Source organism: Epinephelus moara, chromosome 22 (genome assembly GCF_006386435.1).
Source record: "Epinephelus moara isolate mb chromosome 22, YSFRI_EMoa_1.0, whole genome shotgun sequence".
NCBI lineage: Eukaryota > Metazoa > Chordata > Actinopteri > Perciformes > Serranidae > Epinephelus > Epinephelus moara.
In genome coordinates, this window is record NC_065527.1 from 26920858 (window position 1) to 26934450 (window position 13593).

The 13593-nt window shown below is 39.7% G+C and overlaps 1 protein-coding gene across 1 annotated transcript in view; it reads right to left on the reverse strand.

Moving 5' to 3' along the window:
* Nucleotides 1-896: 896 nt before the first annotated feature.
* The window catches only part of LOC126384554 (class I histocompatibility antigen, F10 alpha chain-like), a 15418-nt gene continuing 2721 nt past the window's right edge, over nt 897-13593 (reverse strand). Inside the window, exons 2-9 of the mRNA XM_050035675.1 lie at nt 8537-8815; nt 7710-8012; nt 5659-5760; nt 5153-5170; nt 3653-3721; nt 3151-3204; nt 2951-3016; nt 897-2764 (exon numbers count right to left, since the gene is read on the reverse strand). Of these exons, the coding sequence (XP_049891632.1) occupies nt 2760-2764; nt 2951-3016; nt 3151-3204; nt 3653-3721; nt 5153-5170; nt 5659-5760; nt 7710-8012; nt 8537-8815 (896 nt within the window). The 3' untranslated portion in view covers nt 897-2759. The remainder of the gene's footprint in view (nt 2765-2950; nt 3017-3150; nt 3205-3652; nt 3722-5152; nt 5171-5658; nt 5761-7709; nt 8013-8536; nt 8816-13593) is intronic.

Below are 13593 nucleotides of genomic sequence, written 5' to 3' on the forward strand. Positions count from 1 at the left end.
GACACTCCTGTATAGTTTTCCATATCCTTGTTTTAGTTTTACATACTTCCAAATATTTCTTTCTGTTGCTTTCTCTATATGTCTGTACTATTTGTCCTTGCTCTGCTGCAACAACTGAATTTCCCTGCTAGGTATCAATAAAGGTTTTTATTATTTATCTTATATCTTTATAACATCTACAGATTAGAATCACATTCATTAGAAAGGCTCTGTGAGAATATTTAATACAATATTCATGGGGCTGTTACATAAAAACAGACACACATGTTGTATGTGTGGATTTACAAAAAGAGTCACAATATCAGAAGTTACTGAACAACAAAACCAGAAAAAAGTGACATCATCCATTGCTGTTTAATGTCTGTCTAGTTATTTAAAAGTCAGGAACAAGTTTTAGGGACATTATATGAATACTGACGAATGTATGAATGGAAACGTCCCAAAGGTTATTTTGATTAATAGCTTTCTATGATTCTTCTGTGCTGTACTGGTATCTTTAAAGGTCTAGTAACACAGACATTAGATTGTGCAAAAGATACGGTCTTCTGAACAATTCTGAATTAATTTTATTCACGAGACAAGATAAAAATCTGTAAAAAAAAAAAAAAAAAAAAGTATCATGTTCTGCCTTCTCTTCAGTGTACCACAGAAGTTAATATTGACATAAACTGAGGTGATCAAACTGAGATCAATAATTAATTAATCAGAACATGAAGCACATCCTTAACCTTTTGGTTTTCAGCTGAGTCCGGGTTTCTTTAACCAGAAAAAAAGGGCGTCAGTCATTTTTTGTTTGTATTAGAATCATTATGTTGAAACAAGTTGCCAATTCAAAGGTCTCTTTTTCAAACAACTATTTTAAAAAAGCATATACGTGGAGTCAGAAAAGACAGCAATTTGGAATATTTGAGACTTTATTGAAAAGCAAAACAAATTCTCAAAAGAAATACATTAGCAGGGAAACTTAATCTAACATCCATCTTCTTCACCAACACAAGAAGTAATTTTCAGTTTCACTGTTTAATTTCTGTATGTTAACAATTCTTAGTATTGTATTGAGAGAAAACATCCCTTGTCCCCAAAAAGTAGTATCAAATATTTTCAAGAACATTTCTATCAGTGTGTTGAGAAGCTTAAAACACATCAAAAGATAGATATAATGAAACAAACAAACAACACACTCCAGATTAATTAAGAACCTCAAATTTGTTTCTGCTTAAGTGAAATCAAAACAAAATCTTTAAATCTTAGCACTTTTAAAGAAATATACAAACTATTTACACAACTGAAAAATAATTGTGGTATTGATGATTATAATTTGTGTAAGTGTGTCCATAAGGGTGGACAACACTGATTAAATCTATTACTGTTTGTGTAATTTCATGTTGTGATATATATGATTCACCACAGTGATGCAAAACTCCAACTATCCATTTCCTATCTGGTTCATCCTGTTCAGAGTTGTGGGGGACTGAAGTCAATTCCAGTGTACAATGGGCGAGAGGTGGAGTATAGTTTATCAGCAGCAGTAACACAGATAGATGATCTTTCACACTGACACCTAAGGGGAATTTAGAGTGTTTATGTAGCATGTTTCTACTGTTGCTGATCAATTTGCAGTATTGCCTTCAGTGATCTAATACAACCAGAGAGCCAAATAATGACTTGCTCAGTATAAATAGTAAAGAGAAATCTTAACTGGTTGAAAAATATCTTTTATCATCATATCACAAGACCCTACATGAGTACATATAATTTGTATACATTTGCATTAACAATATTGATTTAACCATAACCAGAAATCCCCAACAGCAGAAGCATCAAACTGTAACTGTGTTGTTGTTTTTTCTTGAAGATGTATGTATGTATGAGTGCTGCGATCCTTTCATTGTTTTGAATATCATGTTTTACTTCTTTCCAAAAATAATTGTCCTTGTTTGTTTTACCAATGTTTTAGCAAATATTTTATTAGAAATGTCACTTTCTAAACTGAAACTATAACTTTGTGTATTTTGAATGTGGCAGCACGGCTCCTTGTCCCAGTGCAGAATTCATCCATAAACCAGTGCTGGCAATAATTGTAGTTTGCGCTTTCGCTGGTCTCGCGCGCAAGCGAAAGCACTTGAACACACATGAACACAGTGCCCATGTCTCGCGGTCTCGCGCAAGCGCACATACACGTGAGCGCAGTCCACAGAGAGGCAGTTAGAGCTGCAGGCTACAGTGAGGCTAAAAACAGAGTTTAAATTACATTTTTCCAAACAACTTTTTATGTCGGGGCTTCAGGACACTTGGATCACTACGGACGAGCAGTATGGAGATATTTTGTGGTTTCAATTATGTGATTTGGGACATTTGAATCTGGGGTGCCATAAGCCTGCATTAGGTGGAGTTTTGTTGCTACCTCCTCTCCCCTGGGATCTCTGCAAGTGTTGTGAGGACTCTAAAACTTCACCTGAGCCTCCATCGGCATATGGGTGAGTAGAAAATGGCTGAATTTTCATTTTTGGGTGCACTATCCCTTTAATGATTATTCATTATTCAGTATTTGTGTATAGATAAGATGCCTTTATTGTATATAGTGACAATAAAGGCATCTTATCTTATAAACAAATACTGATTAATGCAGCTTTAAAGCCTCAATGCTCTGTGACTTTTTGACCATATAAGTATGAGTATTCTGCAAACCATTTTGGTGATGAGGTGGCACATTTGTTTGTATCTGGACAACAGTTCATCCTCCTCTTCACACTGTCACTCTAATCTGTCAGGATAAAACATAGGCTTTCATAAATGATCTGTTTAAAAAGTAATGATTTCTAACAAATGAATAAAAAATGTGACGGCGAGAAACCACTGAAAATAACATAAATGCTTTCAAGTTCTCAAAATGTGCACAAATACAGGTGATATTTCAGACCAACATAGCCAGTGCAGAACCATTACTTACCTTTGATTAATGGTGAGTTGCTGCTTATACTTTCTGTAGAAGAATGACTTGAAGAAGTCTCTGACTCTGGAAAGAACAAAACACAAAATAATCAAAACAATAATCAAGTAAAGGACAACAATGTATAGATACATGTACATAACATCAGACAGACAGACAAACAGACAGGCAGATAGACAGATAGACAAATAAAAATAAACCTGATTGGCTGATCCAAGACCCTGTAGGAGAAGTGTCAGAGGAAGTCTTCATGTCTACAAAAACAAAACAAAATAATCAAGAAGAGGCAACACTAGTTCAACTGCACCCGCTTAACTGCTCCGGGGAGACAGTCAGACACTGATAGTTTTGGGCCATGACTTTCTCTACACAAATGTTACATGTGTATAATGTCAACACTCATGAATCTCAACACAATACTTCATCTCAGCTAAGTATCAGTTAGGAAAATAATATCTTCAGGATTTTGGTCAAAAACATGAGCACTTACACAGCTGGTGTGGTTATAAAATGTCTAGCATATGGATTGAAGTACTCTGACTTTACGGAGTACATCTTTTGTGACAATGCCTTTTCCTTCCCAGTCTGTCAGATATTTGCAGACGAGAAGTGAACCCCGAGTCTGTGTGGTGGTTTGAGAGAGTATGCACAAATACAGGTGATATTTCAGACTAACACAACCACTGCAGAACCATTAGTTACCTTTGATTAATGGTGTGTCGCTGTTTCTATTTTCTGTAGAAGAGACACTTGAAGAAGAAATTTTTGACTCTAGAGAGAACAAAGCACAAAATAATCTAAACAGTAATCAAGTACAAGGACAACAATGAATAAGATAGATACATGCACATTACGTCAGACATCAAACTGCTCTGGGTTGACGGTTATAAACTGATTTTTTTTTTCCTCCAGTTTTTGGCCATTATTTCCTCTGCACAAATGTTTCGTGTCTATAATGTCAGTACACATGTATCTCAACTCAATACTTCTTCTCCACTAAATATCAGTTAGGAAGATAATATTTTCAGGGTCTTGGCCAAAGACATGAATACTTTAACAGCTGGTGTGGTTATGAAATGTTTGGCATATTGATTGAAGTGCTCTAACTTTACACAGTCCACTGCGTCAATGCCTTTTTCTCCATAGTCTGTACGTCCTTTGCAGACAAGAACTGAACCTTGAGTCTGTGTGGTGGTATGAGAGAGTTCTGCCTAAGCCCCTCAGAGCAGTGTTGGGCTTTGAGGCATGTAAGCATCTTTCACTGGACCAAATCTTGGCATGATATTATTTAACTCTAGGAAGTAATTATAATATATATTAGAGGGGACACCTCCCCAAATATTCAAACATACTTAAAATGCCCACCACAAAAACGTTGCTATGCTGCGACAAGCAACCACAAACTGCCATCCAAAATAATCCTTAGCAAAAGTAATCATAATCTCACATAAATTTTAACAAATTGCAATTATTATTATTATTATTACCACCAGTTATGACATTACAGTGTACTGTAGTTATGCATGTGATTTGTGCAAGTGGTGTTGCTGTACAGCAGCAGAAGCTGTTGCTCGACTGCTGTGGGTAGGTACAACCCATGTCACACACAGTCTTCTTTCCTTTTTTTTTTTAAAGTGGAAAATAAGAATGTTACATGTGTTACGTGTTTAAAAGGCCAGATCACTCTCAGCTTTTACAGTTTATAAAAATTGTTAGAATATCATGAAAAATGTCATAAAAAAAAGTAACCGTCTGATTATTTTTCCTGTGTGGCCCTCAATTATACCCTGGCTCCCTAAAGTGGCACTCAGTCATCAAAACTTTGGATCCCCTGATCTAAGATTTTTTTTTTTTTTTAATGGTCTAAAATGATATATTTTGCTGTTAAGTTTCTAAATATTTATCCGGGGGGAAATTCCCCCCAAATCCCCTATGAGGCTGGAGTCACAGCCAGATCTCTCAGAGATTGAAAATGGTCCCCACCCAATGTTGAAGAGGTGATCTGACTTGTCTGAGATCAGAATAAAAGCAGTTACTGACAGTAGTAGCTGAAATATAGGCCTACCTGAACTTGTGTTTGGCGTGGTTGCTTTAAATTTTGATTAGTTAGTTTAATTAATTTAGATTAACTAGTTCTCAACTTTTGCACTCACTACTCAAAGTATAAACATGTAAATACAATTAAAAACAAGTTATACTTACTGTGTTGAGGGGACTCAGCTGAAATAAAATAAAAAGAGATGTCAGATGCCACAGATGCAAATATATTTTCACCATTAACTCTGACGCCCTACCTACTTAAAAAGGTTAAAAATACCTTTTACAGTTCTCTTAACATCTTTATTTTAACACCATTAAGCTAGGGTCATATTATAATGACACAGTGGCTCTGAGTCTTTCACTATTCACTGGTGGCTACTTCCAACTGTGGTGTGCATTGAATTAACACTTGTTTCAACTTTGAAAACTGGATAAAACTATCAACTTTTATCTATGAACAACAGACTTTTTTTTTTAATTCACTCAAAATCTAAAATGTAAAAAATAACAACCAAAACAAACAAACAAAAAAACAAATTGCACTAACAAGGTGGAGGGTCTTTGGATCTAAAGTTTGTTTCACTTTGCAATCTGGATATGCATTAATTCAAAGGCTAAAAAGTATCTGAATTGGAAAAGTCAAATTTGGAAATCCTTGATTCTCTCACCTTTCTTTGTTTTGTACAACACAAATCCAATGACAGCGATGAGTACAAGAGCAAGAACAACAACTGCAGCAATGATGGGAACGGTCATGTCACTGGGCTTTTCTGCGGAGCATAAAAAACAAAAACAAAAAAACACAACCTGTAAAGATGAAGTTCAGTAAATGACTTTGGCCATTACTTAAAAACTGTGTCTATAAAAATATACTAAACTATTGTTTTATCATGTTTCATGACTGATAACTGAAGAAATAATGATTTGAACAACAAACAAAAAACAACTTTGGCAAAATCTGCCTTTTTCAAAATGACCAAAACGTATGTCCACTTGAGTTTAGCAAAGTGTAAACCAATAAATAATATGATGTTTTCAATGCTGCATTTCTGACCTTGTACTGTATAATTCAGAGGTTTACAAAGAGTCAAAAAGCAGCACACAGAAACCAGTGGGCCTCATGCAACTTTTTTCTAGTGTTATCCTAAATCTCTCTCACTTTGTTTTGAGAGGTTTGGTTGTACAAGTGTTCCAAGTCACAAAACTCTCTTAACTGGAAAAAATCATTCATTTTAGCCTGACAAACACCTGTTAATGAGGAGGTTTGTGTTCATGAGATTTCATCAGTAATTAACACCTCAAAAAACACCATTTAAGACAGCCTGTTCTGCTCTGCTTGTGAAAAAGTTACATTCACAAAATGTTACCAAAGAGTGAAAGAAAGAATTCCATACTGAGGAGTGTCAACTTCTGGGGTTGGAAATCAGCAAACAAATGTCAGTATCATAGGATTAGAAGACCGCAAGAAGTTAGAAAATATTAATAATGAAGCTGTTAACAAAGTGTCATCAGAGCAGCGTTGTACTGTGACAGAAATAGAGGGAATGATTTAATATGAGATGCTAAATGACATCTAATAACTGAAAAATGTCAGTTGATGTGCCAATAATATCATAAAATCTTCAAAAACAAAACAAAACCTGGAATTACCAACTGGCAGTTATATATCTCTGTGAACCAGTCAAGTTGCAGTTGGAATTTACATCCATGTCTGTTCAGACCCATATGCAGACGCAACAGTTGACAACGTTTCAAATGTAGATGTTTCTGCAAAGAAGCTACAAACTCTTGAGTCAAGGTTGCTTCACACTTCTCAACGTGGGAGCAATCAGCACAGTTTCAAGATTAGTGTCACTGGTTCAGTATCTGAGTATCAGTATCTGAGTTATGGCGTTGAGTAATGGCCAGAAAAGTGTTTTTTGCGAATGAAGTTGACCTTTGACCTTCTGGATATAAAATGTCATCACTTTACCATTTTATCCTATTAGACCTTTGTGTAAAATTTGTCATTAGTGTGTGAATCCTTTTGTGAGGTCACTGTGACCTTTGGCCTCCAAAATCTAATCAGTTCATTGTTGAATCCCAGTGGACTTTTGTGCCAAATTTCTGGAAGGTGATTTTAAGATACTGTGTTCACAAGAATGACAGACTGACATAAAACCTGAAAACATGACGCCTTTAGCCACAGCGTCACCTGCATGGAGGCATAAAAACTCTCTGTGAATTGGTAAGTCATGATTATAATATGGAATACAGTCAACTAATTTTCCATGTATATGAAATTTATTGTATATGACTCATACAACAGGTCTAGACCACTTGCGAATTTTATTCATATCTAAGAGCGAATCTAAATATGAGATAATCAGTCAACGCCACAGATCTTAAATCACTTATACAAATCTGTTACTGTGAGTGGTTCTTGCACGAGGCCCATTTTGTAGTGAAAAACTGAAAGACTTTAAGAAAATTTAAGTAATTTTTTGGGTCATCAATCAGCTGAAACTACAAAAGCCCACAAGACCAAAGCTGTATTCAGCACAATATAATAATCATAATTAACTACAGAGCAAATTACATTTGATAGAAGTCTTACCTCTGTTGGTCCTGATCACTGCTTTGTCCAGTTTGGTGACGATGTCCTCCTTCACACCAGAGAGCTGGAACACACACTCGTACTTCCTCCNACAGAGCAAATTACATTTGATAGAAGTCTTACCTCTGTTGGTCCTGATCACTGCTTTGTCCAGTGTGGTGACGATGTCCTCCTTCACACCAGAGAGCTGAAACACACACTCGTACCTCCTCCAGTCTACAGGTGGGACTGATGACACGTCCAGGTGACTGCTCATCTGGAAGGATCCGTTGTGGTTGGGGAGGATCTCTCCATGGTCCACGTTCTCATCAATCTCCTCTCCATCTTTCCTCCAGAACATCATGGCGCTGTTTGGGTAGAAACCTGTAGCGTGGCAGCTGACTGGAGAGGAGGGAGACTTCTGGAGGAGAGACACTGAGGGACGGTCTGCAGAGTGAAGAGTAAGACAGTTCATGGGTTCTTTATCGTTAACTACTGTATTTTATAATACAATTTCTCAAATATAATGTATTTCAAATGCCTTAGTAACACATGCACTATATATGTATACTATGCAAATAAACCTCAGTGAAGTGTAACTGAGAAAAGAAGGGAGAGACGGAGGAGACAATAAGACAGATGAAGAGAGGTGAGAGGGTGAGACAGATTTGAAAAGGGGGAGGGCAGTGATTGTTACAAAGACAATAAAGATAGAAAGAAAAATTAAGACAAAAAGAAACATGTCAGAGAGAAAGAGAGAGTGGTGATCAGTCTGTGGGAGAGTGTCAGGACACAGAGTTCAGAGCGAGGGAGGCAGAGAGTTGAAGAGAGATGAGAACAATAGAGAAAGAGAAGATGTGTGTCTGTATATGTTGGCTCATATTCACTGTGATGTTACTGTTGGTTAGAAACAGAGGAGATGCATGAAGATTGTTATGTTCATGAAACTACATCAGGTCATGTGAGTCTACCTTTTCTCAGCAGAGAGCTCCTCCCATAGTCCACGTACTTCTTCAGCCACTCAGGACAAATCTGAGTGAGGTAGTGTTTATCCTGTGCTATCCAAGCTTTGTCATTGTCCCACTTGTGTTTGGTGATGAGCGCCTGTTGATTTGGAGCAATCCATGTCTCTGCCTTCACGTCAAATGCTACTAAGTCTTCTCCATCATAACCATACTGATCATAACCAGTAACCTCTCCAGTCTCATCATCCCACTCACAGCCATACATGTTCTGGTAAATGTGGACACCTGATAGAGAGACAGAGAGAGAGAATTTGAATTTTTAACACAACCTTTATTAGCTATCACAAGAAAAAAGATACCAACACAAACACCAGCAATCAATAATCAACACATCTTAGTTTTCACACAAAAAAAAGAAAAGAAAAAACAAAACAAAACCAGCAGAGTGGAGGGATATGAGGCATTCTTACCCCAACACATGACCATACAGGAGTTGGTCTGTTTCAACAGAGCATAACACATGTCTGTAACCCCATATGTTCATTAATGTGTCCACATCTCTCACAGCACAATGATAACTGTAGTCCAGTTGTGTTCTGGCTTTGAGCATTCAAATGAAAATGCCTTTTGCGTCGCAGTCTAACGAGAGCTCTATTTTATTCCTTCTGCTCACATAAATAGCCATTTTTGCCTGACCCAATAAAAGGTTGAACAGCTGACACTTTGTGCGATGTTGTTGCCTGTATTTAAACCCAAGAATAAAAACCTGCTGAGAGATGACCTCAACAAACACTCTGAATAAATTCCTTAAAAGACCAAACAGTGAACTGAGCCTGCAACAATCTAAAAAACAGTGAAAAACAGTCTCTCTTGTGGTGCAAGAAGGACAGTTGTCATCAACATTAGGATTTATGACAGACACAAAAGCACTGACAGCCACAGCTCTGTGCAACACTCTCCACTGTAGGTCTCCAACCCTCTTTGTTAACGGTGGTTTGTACAGAGCTCCACACACACGCTTCACCTCATCACTCAGAGACAGGCGAGCTCTCCACGGAGTGTCAACACGACCACTCAGTTTACTTTTATTTAACAATTTGACCACCAGTCTGTACATTGTTTTCCCTGTTAGGACACTGAAACCTTGGACATGAGACTCACTGAGATTTAACAAACACCCAGAAAAGTTTTTAAAATCAGGCACAATCTTCAGAAATGGAAAAGGATCATTATCAACAGGACAAAAGGGAACCATTACAATCGTTCCTTTGGTGTCAGCTGATGTTTCCAGGATCTGAGCGTGTGACTGATGGACCTGACAGATCCGACACCCAGGTGAGAGGCCAGAGATGCTGCGTTGTCAAAGTACGGTCCACAAAAGTCAACCACATGTTTCAGAGTCGTCACCTTAGCCAAACAGAGCGGCTTCAACACAGTAGAACCCACTGTCGCCGTGGTAACGAAACAAATCCCATAGACCACCAGTTCCTTTAAGAGCCAGTACAGAGAGTCACTGCTCTCCAGTCTCTGCTTCTCAAACATTCCCCATACTGTGAAATGTCCACGATAAAAATTCAGAAGTGCATCCAGCTTCTGATCACCCAAGTCCATCAGAAACAGCGACTCGACCAGCCCCAGACCACCACACTGACCCAGGATGGTGTCAGCAGCTGGCCTCCAGACCAGGTCTGCAGGACCAGTGAGAAACCTCTGGATGAACAGGAGACGGAAAACAGCGCCCCTGCTGGACAGATGTGTAAGCCCCTCACCTCCCTTTTCCTTTGGTCAGGAGAGCACGCTCTGTGGGACCCAGTGGAAGTGATCCAAGAAAAAGCTCACTATCACTGTTTGTAGACTGCACAACAGATTTGCAGGAGGGTCCATACAAAAATCCCTACTCAATACATCACCCACCAATAATGCTTCACTTCTTTTCCTATTTACTTTTGCTGAAGAACTTAGACCAAAGGTGTTTACGTTTTTAACCAAAACATCAACATCTTCCTGCGCTTTTACAAGAGCTATGACATCATCAGCAGAGGCAGACAGCTTAAAACTTTCCTACAGCTAGTAAAATGAACACCAGACAGATGTGCTCTCAGTCTGTGCAGGAGAAGCTCTAAGGCCAGAGAGTACAACATGCCAGACAAGGAGCAACCCTGCCTGATCCCCCCTTTGAACCTTAAAAGGAGCACTCAAGCCACTGTTAATTTTTAACACACTTTCAAAGCCACTGTACAAAACCTGAATCTTGGCTGTGAGACCAGAGCTGAAACCAAAAGCTTCCAACGTCTGCCACAGATATGGATGTTCAACACGGTCAAATGCCTTCTCTTGATCTATGGAAATAAGACCAAGTTCACAACCCAATGAGCTGGAGAGGTTCAAAACACCACAAATCAAAATAATATTGTCAGATATCATCCTGCCAGGGACACAGTATGTCTGGTCAACATGAATGACTTGCTTTATCACTTTTCTCACCCTGCTGGCCAACACCTTGAACAGGATCTTGTAATCCATGCAAAGCAACGCCACCAGCCTCCAGTTCTTAAAGTCCTGCAGATCCCCCTACTTGGGAAGAAGGGTGAGGACGGCCCTCCTGCAGCTCAAAGGCAGCTGCCCCCTGCTCAGACTGTTTCTGAGAACACTCAACAAGTCCCCACCAATCACAGGCCAGAAAGCTTTATCGCAGTCTGCTGGCAGTCCATCTATGCCGGGGGCCTTCACACTCTCCAGGCTCTGCAGCTCTTCATGCAGCTCCTCAGCGGAGATCTCAGCCTCCAGCTCTGCATTGGCCTCCACAGAGGTCTTTGGTAGACCTTCATGGAAGGACTGTAACACCCCTGGATGTTCCAGAAACTCACTCCTTCCTGAACAGCTTCTGATAAACTGCACACTGACGGATCTCAGCAGACTCCTGCAGCAGCTGCCCAGCGTCAAACCACAGGGAGTGCATCAGTCTCCTCTGACAATTCTCACGCTCCAGCCCAAAGAAAAAGTGAGAGGGAGCATCCATCTGAGAGAGAGTCTGAAACCTAGATCAGACCAGAGCCCCTCTAGCTGAGAGAAACCCAGCAGGTTAGATAGAGCTGACTTTTTCCTTTTGAGAACTTGAATATGTTCTCCATCTCCTGTGGAGTCCGCCAAACTTTGGAGCTCCACTATTTCTCTCTCCAGAGCTTCCACAGACCGAGTCATGACCTTTGTGGCATTGAAAGTGTATTGCAGGCACAGCTGTTTTATTTGACCTTTTCCTACATCCCACCACTGCTGAAGTGAGCTACACTCAGATTTTGTCTCTCTGAAAATTCTCCAGAAACACTTAAAAGCACCTTTAAAAACAGTGTCAGACAAAAGCCCCACATTAAAATGCCAATATGCACTATTGCTTTTTCGCATCTTTTATAAAAATGGAAGCCTGTACAAGAGAATGATGTGATATTCCTACAGGAAAAAATAGTACAGCCCTCGACAACATTAACCTGATGTTTGAAACAATAAAACCTATCAAGTCTGGCCACAGACGAGGAGTTATCTCTGCTGTGAGTCCATGTGTGCTGTCGCTGGTTTTGATGACAATGCCTCCAAATGTCACACAGCTCAGATGTCTCAACTATCTCCGCAAGACTGCTGCTGGAAGCTGCGTGAGGTCCCCGATGGTTCCTATCTAAAGCTGCGTTCTCTGTGCAGTTAAAATCGCCAGCTAAAAATGAATATTCCTCACTGCTGCAGTTTTTAATGACATTATTCAGCGTGTCCAAGAAAGCTAATCTCTCTGTGCCTACAGTTGGAGCATAAACATTTATAAACACCATTTTCACCTTGTCAAACTCAGCCCTTATTTTCAACAACCTGCCTTTAATAATTTCATCAGCGACACAGGATATGGGCAAGAAGTCCTTGGATAACAATATTCCAACCCCACCACTGTTACTGCTCTTATGACTTAAGAAAACCTCCCCACTCCATTCCCTCCTCCAATCAGCCTCATTGTCAACAGTGCTGTGAGTCTCCTGAAGAGAAACTACATTTAATTTCTTTGCATTCATTAAACTATATAAAGAGGCCCTTTTGACATCATCTCTTGCACCATTGATGTTTAAAGGGCCCAGCCTTACATCACACATGTTGGAAGTAAAGCCACCCTCAAAGAGAGAGAAAACAGCACACCAGAAGAAGAAAAGAAAGAGACACAGACCTATTCATCACCTGCAATTTGTGCTCTGACCTTCTGTAACACTTTCTTTAAACGGAAACGCTCTTGATCAGTGGAAGAAGGCTGCCCGATGCTGTCTGTGCTCTTCATGAAAAGTTTGGCAGAATCAAGACACAGTTTTAAAACAGGGAAAATGGTTTTCCACCTTAACTGGCCTCATCCCTTTTGTTTCCTGTAGAAAAGCCCTGATCCTAGTAAAGGTATATCCACTGCCCTGATCCACCTGCATCATTTCACATGCTTCACTGTCACCTCCCTGTGTGCTGAGAGTGCTCTCCTGTACCTGAGAGGAGGAGACTGCACATGTTTTCTTTGACACTTTAAGGGCTTTTTTACTGCTCTTGGTCTCTGGGTTTTTCCTCTTAAGTGGTAACTTTGGAACATCATCATCAATCACTATATTATCATCATCGTCATCATCATCTAAAACAGACTCGGCGACACTGGTGGCTGTCTGCCTGGCCTGTTCCTTGACTGTAGTCTGATCTCCCTGCTGACTCACAAAACCGCCCTCGTCTTCACTCTGTGGTGTGTTTAGATGTGCGTTGTGTTGTGCACTTGGTTCACTCTGATCACTGTTTTTCTCCTGCGTGCCCTGTGTGTCTCCCTGTGAATCGCACTGCGTCAGTGATGCTGCTGCGGCACCCACCGCCTCAGATGGCAGCTCCGCGTCAGCCGCAGCTGACCGGCGCTCACCTGCTCTCTCTGGGCATGAACGAATCAAATGGCCTTCAGTGCCACATCCAAAGCATTTCATCGTCTCAGAAGTAACATGAACAGTATAGTCAAAATCATCAACTCTGAACTTAAAGACCAGGTTAAGTTCTTCATCATTCTTTTTTAA